This window comes from Carassius carassius, chromosome 40, assembly GCF_963082965.1.
Source record: "Carassius carassius chromosome 40, fCarCar2.1, whole genome shotgun sequence".
NCBI lineage: Eukaryota > Metazoa > Chordata > Actinopteri > Cypriniformes > Cyprinidae > Carassius > Carassius carassius.
This window is the reverse complement of record NC_081794.1, coordinates 23244807-23268334: the sequence shown is the minus strand read 5'-3', so window position 1 is coordinate 23268334 and position 23528 is coordinate 23244807. Positions and strand designations below refer to the sequence as shown.

Sequence of the window (23528 nt, the reverse complement as noted above, 5' to 3'; positions counted from 1 at the left end):
GAAATGTTTTATTTTTGGAAATCATTAGAAAATGTATCATCAGTTCTTGTTCCTGTTTCTATTTGGCTGTATCAACACTATTAATATGTGTTCAGTTGTTGAAATATGCCATAAGAGTTTGAAATTGAACTTGATACCTTAATAAAAAAAAAAAAAAAAATATATATATATATATATATATATATATATATATATATATATATATATATATATATATATATATATATATATGTGTATATATATATATGTATATATATGTTATTGTTCCTGTTCTGATTCTTAACTATTTCATCCTTATGTCGCGGCCACAATAAAACATTTTATACATAACTAATTTAATATTTGTATATTATTATTATTACTATATTAACTTGTTAGGCTATATTTTTTATAGTTATTTCATTTAAAAATGTCCTAAAGAAGACCATCATGGCCATGTGTCTGAAGTCTGGTCTACTTTCCTTTACCCACATAATCAATGATAGAATCAAACTTTCTGTAAGCATCATGCTTTTTATTGTGTGGTCTGCACAGGGGAGTAAATACCGTACATGATCCCAACATGCAAAGAAACAGATCTAAGAAAATAGTATTGACACAGAATATTACAGAAAAATAACTAGCCCTATCTAAGAATTATAACATCAATTAATGGTCTAAATAATTAAATAACCAGCACAACTGTCTGATGTTTCAAGACATTACAGGTTTGAAAGATGTGATATTTCTCTTTAAATTTACAAAAGCACCTTGAAACACTTTAAACGTAGTATATTAATACTTCAAATGTTAATAATAATAATAATGTTTTTATTGTGGCAACCTGTGTTTCTTTTTTGCAATATACGTTATGCAATAATATGCTAAATTCAACAATTCTGTGCACTTTCTCTTTCTTTGTCCACTGAGTCCAGTGTGGAGAAAGAATGTTGTGGTGATTACACATAAATTAGTTTCCTAAAAAGGAAAGGGGTTCTGCCTAATCAAGAAAAAAAAAAACCTTGATATGAGTTGTTATATCTGGGACGTGTATATCACAGGTCTATATTAAAGCAACAAATGCACAAAAAATTTTAATTGTGTCATAATTTACAAAACTTTTTATTTCCTTTCCTTCATGGAACACAAAAGGAGATATTCATAGCAGATTTTCTAAGCTGTTCTTGACCACAAGGTAAAATTTTCAACTTAAATCTCAGTCTGTTCTTCACATAATATTATTATTTAGAAAGCTTGTCATGCATGCCTCATATGGATACTTTTAAGAAGTATTAGTAGTGTTTTTGTGCTTTTCAGAACTTGACATGGCCTGTTCTCCATCCATTTTCGCTATATTAAAGAGAGCAGCGTTAACATTCCTCCAAACATCTCCTTTTGTGTTCCAAAGAAGAAAGAAAAAAAGTAAATGATGATAGAATGTTAATTTCTGTGTCAACTATCCCTTCAATTTTGTACATGTGGATTATTGCATTTAATTTTTCGAAACTTTTTTCCAGAGTAAGGATAGTGGAGATGCACATTATCAGTGTTAATCACATTAGACCTAAACATTTTCTTCCATGCACCAATAAAACTTTAGACCTTCTAAATCTAAAATGTATTCTACTTCAGTGTACTTGTTGTTCCATTATTTCTTGGTTGCTATAAGAGTCTGGTAGATAGGCTTTACAATGATGTGACAGTACAGCGATCCATCCACCAGGTACTCAGACGTGCGATATTGCAGGTCCTCGCCAAGCAGGAAATCCCCCACCTCCTCTGTGCTTTGGTGGAAACTGAAGATATGTCGCACCACAAGCTTGTTCTTCTGCTTTGTCAAGATGAGCACAGTCTTTTGGAAGCTGACACCTGCAAAATCTGCACTGGAAGTAGCAGGCGTGATGATGACACGAGGCCGAGCAATGCCGCTTCCTCCATCGGGTCGCGGTGGCTGCATGGCACCTTGCTCAGTGTACATGGGCCGCATGCTGAGAGGGAGCCAGCGGGGCGAGAACAGGGCATTCCATGTCACCCGCTTACTGGAGTCAAAACCGCTCGGACCCAACTGGGTCTGGAAACTAGTGCTGCGGTCATCCCGTGCTGGGTTGCTTATGACCCACTGAGATCCCCACATGGATGAGAGATAGTTGCGGGGCACGAAGAGGCTGCAATTCACATCGAAGAACTTGGCCAGCTGAAGCGGCGAAGCTGAATGGAACTGGTACGACATGTAAAGAAGATCACGCACCGACTCATGGTAGCGCGTCATGATCGCCGACTGTCGCTGCAAGCGAAACAGTTCGCGTGGAGGGATCATGGCGTAGCGCACAAGTCGAAGGGTGTTCTCTGCTGTCAGGGTGTCTGGGTCATTCCGGGTGAGCCAGATTTCAAGTGCCTCAAACAATTCCAGCTCGTTCTTCAATACTAAATCAGAGCGCTGCAGGAGGGTCGTTAACAATTCAACACTAACCGAAGGCCATTCTGGACTCTGCAGCACCGATGACAGATTCCACGATAAAAACTGAAGGCAGCTGTCTCTCAGCACCGTGTCACCAACCGAAAAGGCATACTGGTACCAGCCCACCACGTGACCGCCCAGAGAATCGCTGGCCAGATTCTGGCTCATGTACTGGGTTAGTCCTTGCTGGAGGCTGGAGATGCTGTACTTGGTAGCTAGTCGGTGCAGTGGTGTGGCTTGGTCTAACTGCAATGTGAGTTCACCACAATACAGATATCTGCGAAACAGAAGACAACGAGTTCATCAAGCTTCAATCAGTTTATCTTAACCAAATGTGTTTAAAGGTAGCAAACTGTGTCCTAACTGTGATTTTTAATTGTATTTTATTCTATTATTATTATTATAATTTAAATGTTTATTATTGTATATTAATTTAGTAGTAGTATACTACTTTCATATATGTAATACTTTTTTAAACCTCAATTGTATTTCATATTTAATAAATAACTGTTTTTATAAAATTAGCTGACACCATTGAGGAGAATATTTTGGCTGTAGTTTTAAGAAATTTGTCATTATTTACAAAACTTTTATTTCCCTTCCTTCATGGTACACAAAAGGAGATATTCATTGCAGAATATTCAAGAAATTATTAATTAATAAATAAAATGTATTTAAAATAATTAATAATTATTTATGTTAATTAACTTAAATTATTATAATTTTTTTTATGAAGTTGGATAAAAACATTGTGGTGACCATTTTGAATGTATTATTTGTTTTTGGCTATAATTGTAAGAATTATTTGTCATCATTTACTAAACTTTCATTTCCATTCCTTCTTGGATCACCAAATAACATATTCTTTTAATATTAAATTAACTATTTTTATGAGGTTACCTGACAAAAGTGGTGAACATTTGGCTGTATTGATCTGGCTGGATTTTTGAAATTTCCTTTTCTTCATGGAAAACAAAATGAGATATTCACAACAAAATATTTAATACATTTATATTTATTAAATGAACTTTGTGGTGAGCGTTTTGGCCGTGTTTTGAAAATTGTTTTATTCCTAACTGAGAAAAGAATACTGGATGTGTAAAAATATGGCACGTTCTACATAACAGGAAAAAAATATGCATGATTATTCAAAAATAATAATTTAATTACATACGCTTATCTCTACACTTATCTCTATGCAGTTTGTCTTCCTGTTAGTCTGATTTGAATTGCAATTCAGCTTCCTGTTGGGTCTGTCTAATTCAATTCATATTTCAGCAGCTCTTGAACTGAATGATTGTCAACATTCCCTGCTACCCTGGATATGTAGACCTATTTAACAGGCTGTCTCAGATATGGCATCCAATGTCCCTGTGAGCCAACTTGTATTATTATCTGATAAAATAATATGCAAATATAAATCTCTTTTTATAAGAATGCATTGTGTTGTTTACCGTTGTAGTTTAATGCTGTCACTGCCTTGTTTGCCTTGTTTTCCCTTTTTAAAATATTCTGATTGCATCTTTGTCGTCTTATCCTTTGGATCGCTATAAAGGAAATAAAACCCCAAACAAAAAACTTCAGCTCATTCAAAATAAATGAGTAGGCGGTATGTGCTCTTGTAACAAAACATCTTCTCACGCTAGCTACACATCACTATTGTAATGGCACCCTATTCTTCCCTTCTCATTATATAGCTACCTTACATTGCAGCAGAGAGTTCATTTTTAAATATTGCTGTTTTGTTTCATAGACGTTATCTCCTTTTGGGTCTGAGTCGCTGAGGAGGAAAGTTGCAGTTCCAGCGTTGGCCGTTAGAGAGAGTCTTGGACATGTGTGGGATGAGAATGTTCTCATAATTGGTCATGTCCCAACATGTTCTAGGCTAACAGCACTGCAGGCTTTTTTTATTATTGTGGTGTTGTGGTAAATGTTTATGATGCTTTGCAATTCTAGTTTAGACCTATTTTATTCAGATTTTTTTTTTAAGGTAAAGACTCCTTTTGTGTTCTCCTTTAAAATTTATTATTTTAAATAAACATATATTTTATTTATATTACATATATAACATAAAAATTGCATTAAAAATAACAAAATAATATTAAAAATAATACAATTCATATTAAAAATAAATAAATAAACTGTTTTCTAAATTCAGTGATTCTCACCTGATGAATTTCTCGAACACGGCAGTGCATTCTGCTGTTTCTCGCAGCACTAGCATGCTACTATTGCGGTTTCTCAGCATCTCCTCAAACACTCGGCTCTGCAGTGAAAGCACTAGCGTGTGGGCTTGGATAACCTTGACCTCATCCGCATCCACCGTTTCCACACGTAGGGAAATGTCACTGTTATTTCCCAGCACCAGAAGGCCCTCCAGCCGTGCCACCAGCCCCTGTGAGTGACTGATCACTTCTGTGGTGCCTTCAACCAGTCCCTCTGCCCTTAAACCTGCAGAGCGAGGGGGAAGAAGTGTAATTATCGATTTCCATTAATGCAGCTTAATGAAGGCCTTGCCTTGTTGCCAAATAAGTATGCTTTGTCTGTTTTGTGCAATAAAAAAATGTTTGGGGTTGGTATGAATTATTTTTATTTCAATTTTATTATTTGGAAAGGTGTCTATTATGCCCACCACGGCATTTATTTAATAGAATTTTCAGCATCATCAGTCCAGTCTTTTTGCCTTTTTTCCTCAGATATTTTTTAGAACTTTCTGTTTGCTTCTTTCTGCTAGATTCCGAATCATTGATTTACAATAAAGTCTCTGACATTTGACTCCTGTATATTGAAACAACTTTTACATGTTTTGCATTAAACTTTCCATTATTAAAACTACACATATAGTAGAACTGTCTTTACCCTCCCGTTTTCCCAGAAAGTAACAAATGTTTTTAAACAGAATGTGTTTTGTAACGGGCAAGTGGATCTACACCCTCATGATGATCATCCAACCTCTGTTGTACTGGGTGTCATTGCAAAGTTCTGGGAAATGCCATGAGCTGCTTGTGTGCGTGCTTTTGTTTGTGTTGGTGTGCATATGAACAAACCAGCGCCCTGGTTTCCTATTACTTGTTACCACATAAAGTACAAGCTGTACCTGCAAATAAACACAACATAATAATGAAATAAAAGGAAAGGCTGATGATAATTTTTATGTCATCAAATTAAAACAATATAATTATCTTTTAAAATCAGACATGATTAGGTATGTCATTGTCTGTGCTAGAAAATATCTTAGCATTATATTTCTTCCTAAAACATGCTTTTTGCAAAGAAAAAACCTTGATGAATTGAAGTTCAACTGATACGTTAAAATCTATCGATTTTTGTTTTAACATGCAACTTTCCAAAGTGCAGACTTCACACTTCAGACTCATAATTTTCTATCATCCAACAGATGATACCCAGAGTTCTGGATACCTCAAAACCAATACTTCTGACATGATGTCCAAACGAAGCAACTATCATCTAGAAGAAAGTCACCTTACCTCCATGGACAGGATGCACATGAGACCCGGTGGCCAACAGCAGGAAGAGCAGGTGAACGTGGGCAAGCAGCCCATTCCCCAACAAATAAGCCATCTTTTATTGTCCGAATGTAGATTTGATCTTCCTCTTCTCTGTCTGTATTCTATAGTTCCGTCTCTTTTCTTTCTTTTCAACCCTTTACTCTTTCTTAATTTAATTGTCTTTCTTCTGTTTCCTCCTCCTCCTCCTCTTCAGTGGATGATGGATGGTCTGTCAGCCCCTTTCTCTTTATGTGGCATATATGGTGCATAACTAGTATGTAGGTTCCTGGCTGATTTGGGTTAGTTCCACCCTCACAATATCCTATCGATCAGTGGAACCTGTGGGGGGTGGGGAGTTCGTTTTGGTGGACAGGAACGGCAGTTGCCATAACAACGGCTTTGATTTTGGTTTTTCTCTTTTTTTACTGTTGTATGACATAGATCCAGAGGAGGCCTCAGCTGTTCGGGCAGAGCGAGCGTGGAATTCTAATCACAAATTATAACTGCTATGGACAATTGCAGGTGTGTTTATGCAAATGTATCTGCATGCAGAAATTAATACAGGCTTTCCTTGGAAACAGCAAGTAGATTTATACAGTTTACTGAAGAAAAAGAGGTTATCAGAGAGCTGCTATGTGTTTGCTTTTTGGGATATTCCACTGCTGGCAAGATGAGCTTTTAATCAAACTTGGCTGTAACTGTAGACATTTTTATTTTATTTGGTATTACAAAGATGCAGAGAGAAGACAGCAAAGATGACACAGACTGTTTAATGCTGCTCAGAGTTGGCATGAATGCATTTCTATCATAACAACTCTCTGAAGATTTTAGCGTTGTAATTGATATGACAATTTAATGTATTTGGAATAAATGTAACTACGCTATTGCTGTTGTTGTAGATTATTGCTGCTGCAAAGCAACTACAGGAACTTGCTATTGCCAATACATATGCTGATACGGTGCTGTGAATATTTAAGACATACTGCTGCTGCACAAATAACATATAATAACTAGTGGTGGGCCGTTATCGGCGTTAACGTGCTGCGTTAATGGGAGACTCTTATCGGGCGATAAAAAAAATATCGACGTTAATCTAATCTCAAAGTTGGGTTGGGAGCTGGGTCTATACTAAGCAAGCTATGATGACTTTCACCTTGATATTTTATATAACCGACTGGCTGAGCCCAGCCTGAAAAGATGCTCAGGACAGTTGACGGGCCACTGCTGCTCATCGTCACGAAAGCTTATCTTTTCCACGTGTTTTTAAGCCTTACCCCTTGTCGATTTAAACATTAAAGCATCCAAAAACAAGATGCGGAAAAGCTGAACAGAGTAGCTGGTTACTCGCGCGCTGTGTTCGGTGCATACAAGAGAGATCGAGAGCCACGTATCACGGACAGCGACACTGAACCAAGCTCTCTTCTGCGAAGTTCTCTTCAAAGTCCCTCCTGCACCTGAACAAACAAATACAAATCGCAGTTTGAACTAACAAAAAGATGTGAAAGAGCCCAATTCAGTACTCGCGGTGTTCTGGTGTTCAGGGCTCACGCAGAGAAAAGCGTCTCAAAACACTTGAACATTGAATTTGCTTATTTTTGCTCTTGTGCCGACAAATACATACAAAATATGTCAAAATATCCACCTTGGAAATTATGCTCGAAAAAACTGTCAGTTATTTTTTAAGTGAAAGTAAACAGTTGAGGAAAAAAATGTGATGTTTATTATATTGGATGTGTTCATCGTCTCTTAAAGTGACCGCGCCTAATTTAGCTACTGGCTGCTGTAATGTTAATCCAAGAAAATGAAAATGAAAATCACTCACTGCTCTTGACTGAATTACTTTGCAGTTTTAACAGTCAAACCAAAAATTATTCAGACACCAGATATCATTTTTGATATACGTAGCAAAACTGTAATAATGTGAGAAATTATGAAGGTGTCTGAATAAATGTAGGTTTGATTGTATATTTCATTTTTACATTGAAGACTATCCAGTGCTATTTTACATTTAATTATTTGGTTTCTGTACCTTGACACCTACTGTACAAACTTGAAAAAACTTAAACATTGTGTAAATAGCACACGCCTGTTTCACACATACTCCGTCTGCAGTGCGTATGCAGTCCGTGTGCGTTACGTATGTGGTGCAGCACGGACTCGATGTGCTTTCACACAGGACGCATTTGCAGTTCGCTACTCGGTACTTTAACGATCGCTGCACTGCTGCAGACGCAACGCTCCGGGAACACAACTGGAATCCGTTAACATGGGTGCGTAAACAAATATGCAACGCATACGCACTGCAGACGGAGTATGTGTGAAACAGGCGTAAGGTTGTTTGCACCTTGTGCAATGTGGAATTAGTTTACAGCTTTTTCAAGCACTTTGTGATGCATTTTGGAAACAGGAGATGAGCCCCTTTTCTAATGCACCACCTAGCTTGATAAACCCCTTCTCAAAGACTTACTGTTTGTCAATTTTATTTGGGTAACACACATATTCTGAATACCTTCGGCAGAATTCGAATGAGTCATTTTAATCTAGATTAATCTAGATTCATCTAGATTAATTTCAAGATCACAGTGAGATTAATCTAGATTAAAAAAATTAATCTATGCCCACCACTAATAATAACCCATAACAGGTCTATACAGGTGGAGCTGGGGAATGTGGAGGGTTTCGGAGGAACTCTGAAAGTGCGATGCAAACTGCACCAACCATTTAAACATAAAGCAGTAAGCTCATCTGCAGCATATGCGACATGAATCAATCAGCTTTTTGCAAGTAGTTTATCATCAGTTTGCATTAACGAACCATCAGTCTGCGCCATCTAAAGTTTCATGACAGAACTTGTCATTTACAAAGCAATTCAACTGTATACTTTGATACTAGGGACTGAGCTGGGTCACAGCAGGTATAATTTAGTCTGGATTTTATCTAGCATTGCGTCTTTACACTGAATTTTGTGCAGGCATAGAGCAGCCTTAACAGAGCTTTCTAAAGATCCCTCATGACTAGACAAAACAGTGAAAAATGGCTGTGGCATTACCTTTTGCAAAAAACTTCAATATCCATAATGAACTTTTGATTTTGGTGCCATCCGACTGTCAATCTGATTGTCCGTGGGAGGGGAAACAAAAATGCTCATTCGTCAAAACAAAAATAATAAATATATAATTTTGCTGACAAATAAACAGGGATATTTAGGGGCACATAATATACTGTCAATATTCTAAAGATGCAAAAGCTGATTAAAATTGTCTGTTGTACTGTCCATTATTAAAAAAAAAAAAAAAAAAAAGAGGGAAAAAAATCAAGTTAAAGGAATAGTTTGCCCCAAAATGATAATGGTCATCATTTACCCACACCTCTGTCATTCCCATATGTATTTATTTATTCTTGCAGAACACAAAAGACCAAATTTAGAAATATGTGGGAATTATTTTCAGTACAATGAAAGACTTTCATCGTATAAAAAAAAAAAAATTGAAATACCTTCTGTTGCATTTTGCATATGAAAGAAAATCAAACAGGTTTGGAATGACATACATTTTTGGTGAGCTACCATTTTAAAATTGCATAACATTGAGATATCATTCATGCCCGTATAAATAGCTTTTTAATTCCTCAGTTAGGGGTTTGTTTAAAGTATGAGAAGTAGTAATAGGCCTATCTAAATATGACACCCAGAAGTATTTGAGACCCCTGTACATTTCTGTTTAGCACTGAGCCAGGTACTCAGCCAGACTGAACATGTGGATCCTGTTACACGCTGTCCACAGTCAGGATCAAAAGAAGGATTGGAGTCTATTTCTCTCTCTGTATGTAAGGACATCCACCCCTGCTGCAGAGTCCTCTAGTTAGAGGTTATGTCACTTGTTTACTGCCAGTCAAAGGAGTGGAGGAAATGTGTTGAGAGAGCCTGAACCTTGGCTGTGTAACAAGGCGGCAGAGGGAGAACAGATACGCGTGTGTTTGTGTAAGTGTACGGGTGTGTGTGTGTGTGTGTGTGTGTGTGTGTGTGTGTGTGTGTGCGTGTGTGTGTGTGTGTGTGTGCTGTGCGTGTGTGAGATGAACTTCCGAGTAAAATTTGAGTAAATCATTTACTTAGGAGAAAGCCTAAAGCTATCAGGCCGATTGTGACCCTGATCTGGTATCGATGAATGGATTCCTCTTAAGGCTATATTCTGGGTGAATATGAAAACTGATTTTGATTGGGAGAAAACATAGCTGATAAATGGCTGCATCCAATAAAACGGTTATTAAAAACAGTAATATTGTAATTTGTACAGTAATATTTAATATGGCAATTCATTTGATCATTACCTGTTAGCCTTTTAGTTCATTACCAGTGTATACTTAGGTTCCTCGTTACCTCAGTTCATTGTCGGTTGTTGTTTGTGTAATGCACACTATTATGTTGCCTTGGCTTACCCTATGTTTATTCTTTTATTAAACACCTTTGTGTTGGAACTTTCTGACTCTTCGGCTTTGCAACCTTTGACACAAACTTTCGGAAACTATGACACATTCCTTACATCTCACATATGACTGGCTATTTATTTATTTGGTACACCAAAGCCACATAATGCAGGATAATGTACAGTCAGCTGATAATAACCAGCTGATTATATATAATTCCTTATAATGCTTGTATTGTTTCATTGGTGAGCTGTCCTAGGAACGGTCAATATTATTGTACTGTTAGAACAGTAACTATGAGTGATGCAGTGACTCATAGACAATGTAAGAAAGCAGCAAGCTTTCATATTCAGGTGAAAGAACAACAATAATTGACAAGTGTACAGGTCATATTATATTATATCAAGTAGGATTCAACTTTCAGATTGCTAGTCACACAGAAACAGCAAGTAACACATTGGATTAAAAATTTTGAGTTAGAAAGACTAAAATATTATGTAAAACATACTTTTTTTATTTTAAAATCGGTTCTACAGTGCACACTGTATGCCAACTCTTTTTTACATTATATATATAATTTAAATATGGTCGCAGAGCTTTTGGTTTGTTATTTTTGTATAACTCAAACTCCAGTATTTATACTACTCAGTGAAGAGAAAGCCAGTCTGGATAGCCTGCAGGAATATTGATTGATGAGAGTGATAAAATCAGTGATACAGTGACCCAGCAAACCTAATTCGATTTCTCTCCCTCTCTCATAACAGGACTCCACGTTTGACCCACTTGGCACCTCAATGCATCTATTTCTCTCTACTGCCTTTTAGCAGTATATTGTGTTGTTTGTATTGTGGGTCATGAGTAAATTGGTTTAATTTTTAATTTTCATTAATTAGTTGACTATTTTGTTTAACAATTTTGTTTTTTGTTTATGTTGTTATTCATATCTACAACCAAACAATCATGCATTTTACTAAACTTGAATGGATATTGTCGCTAGAGGGCAGTATTGTTGCAAGCGAAATACATACATTTGCATTGTCAAACTTCATTTCTGTTGTCCTAGTGACAAAAAAAATAATAAAATAAAAATAAACCTTAACAATTCATAATTCATCACAAAAATTGCTTCTGTATTTATCTCTTTGCATTCATTACTACTTTAGTTTTTGCCACTTATTCATCTGTTTTTCCTTTTTATCTTGTTTCTCTCCCTTCATCTCCCCCACATGCCTCAGAAATTACAGGTAATTAAATTCACATTAATAATGTTAGGCTTCGTGTACCCCACTCACAGCAATCACATTATGAATTAATGTGTTTAGATGGAACAAAAGGACCCTTCACTTTAAGTGCTTCAACTGTGAGTTTCTGGTGGCAATTTTTCTTCTTCACTCTGCAAAGAGTAGATACAAGTGAACCAGTTCAAAGTGGACAAAGAGGACATAACCGCTTTCTGCATGACAGCATATTTAATGACTTTTTTGTGAAGTGGAACAACATACTTTCATTTGAAAAAAAAAAAATAGATGACAGAATTTATAGACCTGTGTAAGATAGTACTGCACTCCTACACTATGCTATAGAAGTTGAGATTGTTGTAGGTCAAATAAAAAGAGACTGCTCTCTTCCTGCAGCTGCGTGAGCATCTGCTCTTTTGGGACAATTGCTAAAAACAATTACAAACATGAGAGGGTTTTGGAATATGTTTATAAATCTATAACTCTACCATGCTTCAGATCTAACATGTTGAAGTGTCATAGTGCAAGAATATATGGTATAATGAATGCTGTTCTGCATCACAGGACATATTAAATCAACATTTTCTTCTGCTGAGTTTGACCCTCACTTTAACATTATGAAAACATGGATTCCAAACAAAGTTGCAAGACTTTTTTTTAAGAGAAATGTTTCGCCATCCAAAAAAGGTTATGATATATAGTGTGACAACATTAGGCTGATAGTTGAGGCTCATTAGGCTCTCGAAAAATACATAAATTGCTCTTCTATTAGAGAATATTGCATCAGTGTCATTGGGGAAAATAATGCAATTGTTTTATATTATTATAATAGATTTTATTGTATTTTTTTAATTATTTAGTATTTTATGTTTTGCTAAATCATATATAGTGAAGAAATGGTTATTTAACACAATGCATTAGGTATAGTTCACCCGAAACTATTTTATTTATTTTTTTCAGTTAAATACATAGTATGGAACTCAATGGCTACCGTCAACTTTTTGGTTACCAACATTCTTTAAAATACATTTTTGGGTGAACAATCCTTTTAATTTTTTTTCATACTTTTCTATGATCTGGACACATAAAGAGGACTTTTTTGCAGAAGTGCATGTTACTTGCGTAAGTCAATAAGATCTGTGGTGATCTACCCTATCTGTACTGATATATATATATAGATAGTTATAGCGAATTCTGTCTCTGTTGTCACACCATAGGAATAATATGTCTATACTGCTGGAACCACGACGAATGACAGAGTTTACACAGCTCATTTTCTGCCTGACCAGTCCTCTGTTGTGGTACAAGGCCATTTCAGAGACTGATCATCAAAGCGAACACTCGGTGATTACTAGAAAAAGAGAGAGCATCCATGCATCCAGATTTCCATCCTCCATCCTTTCTCTCCTTCTGTGTCCAGATGTTGGTGTACATGTACTTTTTGTTCCATCCATCTGGAGATGTGATGTTGCTGGCTAGTGAGGGATGCTAATTCTTCTAGAAAACATCTAACACCTTTATTGATTTGGCTAAAAGTTGTACATATTGGACCCCATAGCACATTTTGATCATTAAATGAACAAAAAGTATTGTAAAAGTATTGTGCAGTCATGGTATCTGATGGCAATATCATTGTACGTAGATATTAATTGTAATTTGATTTGTATGCCTAAGAATTTAAAAGAATAATATGGTTCTACAATGTCAAAAAAAAATAAAAAATGTAAAAGTCCCATATCTCAAATTGTGTGACTTTTTTGAGCAGTGCTGTTGATTTTGACCGAAACAAAAATTAAAAATCATTTCTGTTAATTGAAATAGAGTGGAAATAAAAAACAAATATTAGACGAAATACATAAAAGAAAATCAGAAATGTTGACTTGACAACTGAGAAAAATATAATAAGTTGAAGTTAAGGTGAGACACTGCAGGCAAAAACACTGTTTTTTCAAGCACCTGTCAATTTTGAGATTTTGGGCTTTTTGGTTTTTCATAAAGTGCTTTTTCAAACTAGTGGAAGGAAAACATCCAAAAGACACTGTTAAGTGTTTCTTTTATAGCACTTTATCTGTTTGTGTCAATAGATTTCAATTACAATACATATTTTTAAAGGCCGTTTTCTCAAAATGAGTTTTTTCTTCAACACTGAGCCATAAATCTCCACTTCAGTAGCACTTACACACACTAAACTTGACATTTTTATTCCTGTCTATATATTTGTTCATATATATTTTCCTTGATTATATACAACATTTTATTCCCCCCAAAATTGTGAAAATATATTGTTTTCTGGATGTTCAAAGTATTTTCTGAATTATGGAGTGACAAAAAAAGATAACCAGAATTCCCTCTGTAAAAACATTTGACTCTAATATGTTAAAAAAAATTGAACAAAAAATTTGAAACTGACTTCATCTAGTGTTCAGATTTTTGTACTAGACATTTATGCAAATTAGCACATATTTCATTAAATAATGTCTCATTTGCATATTTAAATATAACATTTTTGAAAACTTGTAATACAAAAAATGTTTGCAATAATCAATGTAATCAATCAACTGGGTAAGTAAGGTGATAACTATTAGTTATTTTTTTTGCCCTATTCACCTGCAGTGTCTCGCCTTAAAGTACTAGAATTACTAAAACGAAATCTGAAATAGATATAAATAAAAGCTAAATAGAAATAGTAAACAACAATTAAAACGACAAAACCGCATTATCACTAAAACACCAGGAAATTTCAAAATAAAAGCCAATTTACAATGTTTTGAAAGACACTACATTTAGTATATAAATGATGCTTCTGGTGCATCATTAAATGAATGGTGAAGAAAATCCTATAAACTTGCATTCCATTGAAGAATTTATTTGCATATAACCAGAATGATAGATTCTTTTGATTTTCCCTTGCAAGCAACCATCCAGCAACCACCTAGCGACTGCATAAAAAAGTGCACCACCTTAGCAACCACAATACCCTGGCAACCAACCTGAAGACCCTAGCATGCACTGCGAGTTTTGCACAGACAAGAACCATTCACATTTTCATTAGTAAATAAACAAACCTAGGTATTGATTCAAATGATTCAAGCTTAAAAATGACCACAGAGGCTATACTTAGATTTAAGCTAAATTTACATTCACATCACAGCCAGAGGAATCACACAACAGATAAGAGCTCCCATGGGTCTGAAGGCATCGCTGTGTGGAACTATACACCCTACTCCTCATGTGTCTGCGCTATATTGACCTCTGTGAAAGACAGACCTCTATATCTGACTCACCTTCATTTTCTCAATGCTTCACTCATTTACCAAAATCCTCCCTATAGATACCAGCCCTACTTAACCCCTCCTTCTCTCTATCTCTCTTCCATAACCTCCTCCGAACTCACTCTGTGACTGCAGTGATGTGTCTGTTATTCAGACCCCTGTTCTCCCTCCCCGTCCTCCTCAAGGGCTGCCTGCCTGGGCATCAGCAGTTAGGACTCCTGCTCCATAGTCCACGGATGGGGACCTACAGCGATTTGTGAGGGTAAGAAAACCTCTTTGTCCATAATCTATCAGTCTTTGTCTGATGAATCACTTCATTCAGTGAATTTTATAAATTGAGCATCAGTTGCAGTTAAGAGTTTTTGTTAATATGTTTAGCTGTATTAAATTTGTAAATGCAGGTAAAGTGGGGCACTTTCTTTTTTAATATTTCTTTATGTAGTAATTTAGTAGATATTTTTAGCTAGCCTATTTAAAATGGCAAGGGCTAAGCATTTGCATTCAGATTTAATCTGCCTACAATGAATTAAAATTTCACAGTATTACAAAATGTCAATATACAGTAAAATGTAACATTATGATTGAAATTCATTATTATTAACTTAACTAATAATTAAAGTTTGTTCATTTATAATTTACTCCATAAAACCCTTGAGACCATGATAAGTGAATATACATTGAAAAAAAAAAAAAAAAAAAAATATATATATATATATATATACTTATATTAAAAAAAAATTAATGTAAAAAAGTATTTAACAGTATATAAATACTTTAAAACATGAACAGTATAAACTCTGTGTGTTTATATATACATTTATAATTTACTCCATAAAACCCTTGAGACTGTGATATGTGAATATATTTTATTATTATTTAAAAAACATTTTTTACAAAAAATCTTTAAAATATTTTGATATGAATTTGATATTTTATTTATTAGTTTAATTTACACATATACAAGTGTATGTTTCTAAAAAGTATATAAAATAGTAGGATTTTAAAACATCCAAATGCTCACAACAACACAATCATTTTATTTATATTGGCACAATGTGTACTTTCCACTATTATTTATATCCTCTTAAAAAACAGCTTTTTAAAACGGGTCTTAACGGGTTTGTTCTGGACATAAATCAGTTATTTGATGTGTTGTGTCCTCTGTGTTTTGTCATCTTAATATTTTCTCCAAGAACTGCAGGATATCCAGAGGTCAGCTCTGGAAGTCATAAAGATCGCTTTAAAAATGTGTGGCATTGTTTGTGAGCGTCTTATGCAATCAAGAGACTGTGAATTTCAAGACCTCTATTTCTGTGTCCCTCTCATCTTCTCTCTTCCTTTTTTAGAAAACAACATAAATTACACTCTTTTCCCTGCGTGTGCTGATATGGATAGTATTGCTATACCATCGTCCTTGAGCTCATAACTATTGTCTCAGGTGTACCGGCTGAATATGAATAATTGAGCATGTTCATTAGAGCAAAAAGTCCATGGAGAGAGATCTGAAACCTTACACATTGACTCCCTGTACATCCCAGAATGGAAAACAGTGGCCATTTATACTGGAACAAAATGAGGTGATTACTCTCGAGACTGTAGATAGAGCCACAGTTCATTATTTGGTAAAACATCCTTTTTCATTATTGTCTATACTGTTTGAACAGATATAGAAGCTTGTATTGGTAGTTGCCCTGAGGCAGCACATGTAAACTAATGCATTAATGAAAAACATTTCTATTTGGCGTTCACATAGTTCAGGCTATAATCTGCAATGTCATGCTTTCAGCTTAAACAGCTTAAACGTCCGAGTTATTTCACATGAATCTTTGGAGAACCTAATTCTAAATGGTAGCCTCTGGATGGGAACTTTGGAAATCCCTGGTCATGGAAATAAGCCCTTGTTGCATATGAGGACACAATGCAAGGCCAGTTGAGACTTTTGCATTAAGAGTTAAATTGTGAATATCAGGATTATTTTAATATTTTTTTTATTTGGCCATTAAGTTTTCTTAACAAGTATGACTAAATTCACAATCCTGACACTTGAATATGTGAACATTAGGCATGTTTTAATAGTGTCTGATTCAAGCTAGCTAAAGTGATTCATTTCTGTGAATAATTTAAAACAAAATAATTATAAATAAACAATTATTTAAATGAATCCATTCAAATCTCTGAGTGAACGATACATTTGCATCATCACTTAAAAGTTTGTGTCCCTTTGTATTTTTTCTATTATTATAATTTTTTGTATATTAAAACTGAGGAAATTAAGATTTATGGTTGTATGTATTGTGATATTGTTGCATTTTAATTAAAATATTAAATATAATCTTTCCTTTTGACAATTTAGTGACAAAATGTGTAAAACATGCTATAAGTTTCATTGCTTGGCTTCAAGACAATAGTTCTGAGCTAGGCATAACAACACCATCCATATCAGGACACATGAGAAATAATGTATCTATTTCTAGCTATATCACAAAGCCTATACAATTGTACTATATACTAATATATATATATATATATATATATATATATATATATATATATATATATATATATATATATATATAAAAGATTGGCAATGAGAAATAGGATAATATCCAAAGAGTTCCCATAGGAAAAGTGTGTATATTAAAGTCTTTTGCTAACAGGCATGTCTAATGCACGAGAACAAATTTCCTCTCCACAAAATCTAAACCTCGTGAGAAGATATTGCTTCCACATCATTTGTAATGTTTGATATTCACATTCTTGAATCCAAAATCAATACGAGTTCCTTAATATTGAGAACATTTGAACTGCACTATAATCATAATCATAATTATTTTATACTTTCCTTTGATAAATGCTTTCACGATTTGAATAGTGAATAGAGTATAGGTGCTACCAGTGAACCCGACTTTTTTTTTTACTACAAATAGAGACAGATTTCACAGTGCAAACAGCATGTCATATAAACACACTCAGACTCATATAAACACACACACACACGCTACTCCTCATTCATTGTGAATCTATTAAATGAGCGATGATTTATTTGTAGAGATATTTTCAGAAGGGAAAACAACATTAGTAGTGAAGTACTTAAAGCCTTTCAGGGAAAACCTCTCTTCTGTAGCCTAGCACACACTCTGCTTTAGTTAAAGATTTATCATTTATCAGCTTCTGTATCAAAACAACTACACAGTAACAAAGAGCCATAAAAGTCTTATTGCAATATATGATGTAACTGCCTATGATAATGAGATTACGCTTCTCTGGAAGTGGAAATAATAAGATGCTTTTTGAATTTTACCATTGAGATGATACAAATGCACTTTTTAAAAACATTTGTGGATCACTATTAATGCAGAAATGCACTGTGAAGGCATTTTTTTCCTGATTTATGCACAAATTGAACTTTGTCTGCATTTGTCAATCTCAACCATTCAACCCTGTTGTTTAATATATTTAAAAATTATATTTGCATATAATATATGCATAATAATAATAATAATGTGTTTATATCAAACCATTTACTCTTACACATTGTGACAGGTGTATTTTTGATTATTTTATTAATTTTCACATTTATCTCATGTTATTGCTAGAAAAAAAGAAAAGTAGTATTTGTTTTCTTAGACTACTAAAACTATTTCAATAATTTTTTTTTAATCATATTTTAGCGTATTTATAATTTTTATATTCATTTATAGGTCATGCCCATTAGATATAACTTCTATGGGTAGAGAATGTTTTCCCACAACATAGTACCAAAATGTTTTGCAATGCTTTACCTAAATTAAATTTACTATAAATGCACATGAATGGCGAATGTAGGGAGGAATTGCTTTAGGCAATTGCTAAAGCAGTGACAAAGAGAACCCCACATAAATCCCCAGTAAGGCAAAGACAGATTAGTAATTATAAGGTGACAGAAGACCAATCATTCCTGCCTTGTCCAGTTCTTACTCACAGTGAGAATTTGCCCACATAAGCAGGACAGTTGATGAAGCAGCCTCATCATAGCAAGCAATCATGTTCCACAACATAAACCCTCTTTCATATTGTCTTTTTGCCAGGAGGAAAGAATGAATGGCTTATGAATATATGGCAGTTCAATTCCAATGACAACACAAAAACTGCATACTGCAAAGGTGAGATGCACAGTTTGACCATACAAAAATCACCTAAGGACATTAGAAGAGTTGTCCGTAAAACTCAAAGATGTGAAAAAAAAAAAAAAAAAAAAAAAACAAAGTGAAGTGACATTCAGCCAAGTATGGTGTCCCATACTCAGAATTTGTGCTCTGCATTTAACCCATCCGAAATGCACACACACAGAGCAGTGAACACACACACACACACTGTGAGCACACACCCGGAGCAGTGGGCAGCCATTTATGCTGCGGCGCCCGGGGAGCAGTTGGGGGTTCGATGCCTTGCTCAAGGGCACCTAAGTCGTGGTATTGAAGGTGGAGAGAGAACTGTACATGCACTCCCCCCACCCACAATTCCTGCCGGCCCAGGACTCGAACTCACAACCTTTCAATTGGGAGTCCGACTCTCTAACCATTAGGCCACGACTTCCCCTGAGGTAAAGGAAATATACAGAGCAAAGCAATCATTTCCGCTCTCTGCACTGGGTTTGAAAGCAAATAAACATGTTTGGCACAGAGCTGATCACCTCATCCTCTCCAGAGGGGGCAGTTATGGGAGTAATCAAAGTTAAACACAGAAGGAAAGGTAGAAAGTGGAAAGATAAGACAAGTAAATGAGGGAGAGTGTTGTGCACTGGTTCCATCTGTCCCTAATTGACTGTTTTTAACCTATGAGGTCATTAACACAGTGACCCGGTAAAAGACCACCAGAGCACAGTAAAATTCCATGCAGAAATGCATTACACCTTCTCTTCTTTATTCTACACTGCACAATCTATGTGACATAAACACAATAAGGTTAATTTCATTTATTTCAGTTGTAAGGCATATTACGATACTGTAGTTTTAAGGTTTCCTTCCTGTTCTCTTTCTTTTCACAAGAGGAACTAAGAGGCCATGACTGACTGGCACAATGGCACAACACCCGGCCAGCAGGAGGATGAGAGCAGTGCTCAGGAGAGGTCAGAGTGTGTGCTGGCTTACATCCCTGTCATCTACTACAGTACTCTGTTGTGTGTTGGAGTGCCAGGTATGAGATGTGCATTTTAATACCTATAAACATGGGTCAATTTAAGATTAGGGTCATGCGCCATTGAGAATTGAATTGAGAATGCATATTAAGTCAAGAATTGGGTAGCAATCAATATGCAATTCTGGATTTAATTTAGTAGAAGGAAAAATGGAATGAAATAATATAGTTAAGTTGTGTCACACATGTTGACCATGTTCTATTCTGCAAGAAAAAACAAATAATCACAAAAAAAAATGGAATGAAATCACCATGGCACATAAACTGTTCTACAATATTCATTTTTGGCACATGGGAAATTGATCTTCATCACCTTGATTCCTTTGATGGAGGAAGATCATGGAACAGTAAATTCATTCTGTGAGACACACTTCAGTATCCATAAACATTTTACTACACCAATCCTGGGAGAGACTGGCAGCTGCTTGAAGACAAGAAAGGAAATCAATAAACCAACCAATGCAAATGACAATTAATTAGAGACTCATTTGAAAGCCCCCCATAAACTGCAACTGTTTATCGGATCAGGGTCACAGACAGATGATTGGTGTTCACAACAGTAAATTCAAATCCGTTTAGTGCTGTCTAATATAAGATCTCTCTAGTTCACCCAAAAATGAAAATTCTGTCATTTTTACTTATGCTCATGTCATTCTAAACTTATACGACCACAAAAGCAGACATTTTGAAGAAAATGTAAAATGTTATTTTCCATATAATCAAAGTCAAAAGGGTCTGAAACATCATTGTATGGACACAAAATACTGAAGTATTTTTCAATATATATATTATGTTCCCCAAAAAATAAAATAAATGATATAGGTTTGGGACATCGTAAGCATGAGCAAATGATGACAATTTTATTTTTGGATGAATTATCCAAAGACTTAACTTCTGTGGTATGACATGGTAAGTAAATTTTAATGGAAAAATTCCAGCATATGGTTTTGGAACAACATGAATGTGAATGAGAAGAAATCATTATCTTTTTGATTGGATTTATCCATTCTGCTGTATGAAGACATGTCTTTTCTATAAATAGTTTTACTATAAAAATCTTTAAAACATGTAAAATACACTTATCTTCAGTTGTTTCAACCAGTAAAAATAGCACAAATTTACTTGTTTAATCTTTTCTTTGTGGAAAATAAGGTCAAAGGTTCCCGTGGGCTGCCATGTTCTGTAAATATGACCCCTAATCTTTTACTTCCCATCAATCCTGCTGTGTCAACTCCCTCCATGCCCTTGATTTCTATCTCCGTCTAATGCTTCTCCCTTCTCTGGCCTCATTCCCTTACTGTTTATGCCTTGTCCATCCTCCTCTACCCTAATCCTTCTTTCTAATTCCAGTTTTCTCCTTTCCCTAGTGAACATCCTGACGCTGGTGGCTCTTTACCGGCTGGCTGTTCGTACTCAGAAGGCCCTGTATGTGTATCTTCTTGCACTAACTGGCTCGGACATCCTCAGCCAGCTATTCATCATCTTCGTGGGCTTTCTGTTGGAAACGGCTGTGTTTCACCGAGACGTCCCTGTGCTGCTGCTGAGGTCAGTCAGTATGATGGAGTTTTCTGCCAATCATGCATCTATCTGGGCTACCGTTCCCCTCACGGTGGACCGCTATGTCGCTTTGTGCCACCCGCTACTTCATCGGCAGATCAGTTACCCGGCACGGGCTCGGCGGATCATCGCAGTGGTGCTCACATTGGCGCTGGCATCCGGCGTGCCATTCTTCTGGTGGTCGGACATGTGGAGGGTCAGCCATGCGCCAAACAGCTTGGATACTGCCTTGATTTGGACCCATGTGACTATTATTTACTTCCTTCCATGCTGCATCTTCCTGGTACTAAACTCTTTGATCATCCTGAGGCTCCAGAAGAGACAGCGGCAGCAGATGTGCCAAGACGAGAGCGGGCAGCAGCTGGCAGTGCCAAGCAAGCTGGGTAAAACCACGGCTATGCTCCTAGCAGTGACTTCTGTGTTTGCTGTCCTGTGGGCGCCTCGTACCGGAGTGGTGCTCTACCATCTCTATGTGTCATCAGTGCACAGCGATTGGCGGGTACATCTAGCATACGACTTAGCTAACATGTTGGCCATGCTAAACACTGCTGTGAATTTCTTTCTGTACTGTTTTGTCAGCAAACCCTTTAGAGGGGCAGTGAGGGACGTCCTGTTGTTCCGGGGGGCGCCTTTGCACCCACGCCGCCCCCTACATCACCAGCACAATGCTGCCAATGTCTCCACATCTTCTATTTCCAGCTCCAAACGTTCCCAGCGAGAGGTCACCCCTCTCTCACCCAAAAGGGCAGACATCAAGATATAGTCCTGCTTAAAGGGAAAGTTCACTTAAAAATGACAATTCTGTTACCATTTAATCACCCTCATGTTTTTTTAAACATGTATGACTTTTCTTAATGTCCATACATTAAATTCAATTATATTATAATTATTTTGACCAAAAAAAAAAAAAAAAAAAACCCTGAACACTTCTTCAGAGTAGCTTCTTTGGTGTTCTGAAGAAGAAAGAATACAGCTTTGGAGGGAAAGTTTAAGCCAGCAAATAGTGACAGAATTTTCATTTTTGGGGCGAACTATCCTTTTAAGCCCCAACAAAAAGCATGGTGTTGTTCTTAAAACAAAATTGAAAAGAATTCAAATTAGAGTCTTTTATGGATTTAAAAGTTAAAGGTGCGGTCACATTAGCGAAATGTCACATGCAAAAAAAAGGTGCATTGTTTATTGTCAATAGTGTAGCGACATATGAAGCACAGCTCATACAGAATTCACTTTCAAACCAAGTGACTAACTTGAATTTGAGCAAGTTCCATGATGAACTTTTTTTGCCTTCATTCAAAACTCCTAATTGTACAGACTCATATTGCATTGACTGGTTTTCTGCTGGGAAATTTCACCAACAGTAAATGTGACCGCAGTGTAATTGTGCATGATTTGGCATCCCCAACAAAATAAAAAAAAAATACTGACTTCTTTCCCACAAACAGTGGAAGTAAAATATCCTCATAATAAAATATCCACCTGTAATAAAACACGCATCTCGCATCCATTCACGCTATAATGTGCACCACGGGTATTGTTAATCTGAATGCTGTCTTATCTGGCCTCTGGTAAGTGACCCGGGAGATCACTGTTTACGGTCATTAAACAAAAGCCCAATAATATTAACTTTGTCTACTGATAAGATAAGTAAGCTTTGCAGGACATCATATCAAGACATAACCATTCCAGAAAACATTGTATTTTGTTCTGCAGAGCTTACTTGTCTTTTGCACTGATCTGAATATCTGTTATTTATTGTCCTGTCCTCTGCAGGGATAAAAAAACATACTAAAGTATTTATGAAAACAAAGATATTTGGCTCATCAAATGAGTACTACTATGTCTTGTCATTTTCCATAAATGGCTATCCTTTTAAGGAATAGGTTGAAATATGAATATTCTGTCATCATTTATACACCTT

The 23528-nt window shown here is 35.8% G+C and overlaps 2 protein-coding genes across 2 annotated transcripts; one reads left to right on the top strand and one right to left on the bottom strand.

The window, feature by feature from the left end:
- Positions 1-380: 380 nt before the first annotated feature.
- btbd17a (BTB (POZ) domain containing 17a) lies at positions 381-6246 on the bottom strand. The gene is made up of 3 exons (XM_059532706.1): positions 5926-6246; positions 4606-4888; positions 381-2714 (listed from the first exon to the last, which is right to left on the bottom strand). Exons 1-3 carry the CDS (start codon positions 6017-6019, stop codon positions 1628-1630), a joined length of 1464 nt encoding a protein of 487 aa, XP_059388689.1. The 5' UTR covers positions 6020-6246; the 3' UTR covers positions 381-1627.
- An 8757-nt stretch (positions 6247-15003) lies between these two features.
- gpr142 (G protein-coupled receptor 142) lies at positions 15004-22851 on the top strand. Its single transcript, XM_059532714.1, has 3 exons — positions 15004-15140; positions 19906-20053; positions 21421-22851. The coding sequence occupies exons 2-3, from the start codon at positions 19921-19923 to the stop codon at positions 22371-22373; spliced, it is 1086 nt and encodes a 361-aa protein (XP_059388697.1). The 5' UTR covers positions 15004-15140; positions 19906-19920; the 3' UTR covers positions 22374-22851.
- Positions 22852-23528: the final 677 nt, after the last annotated feature.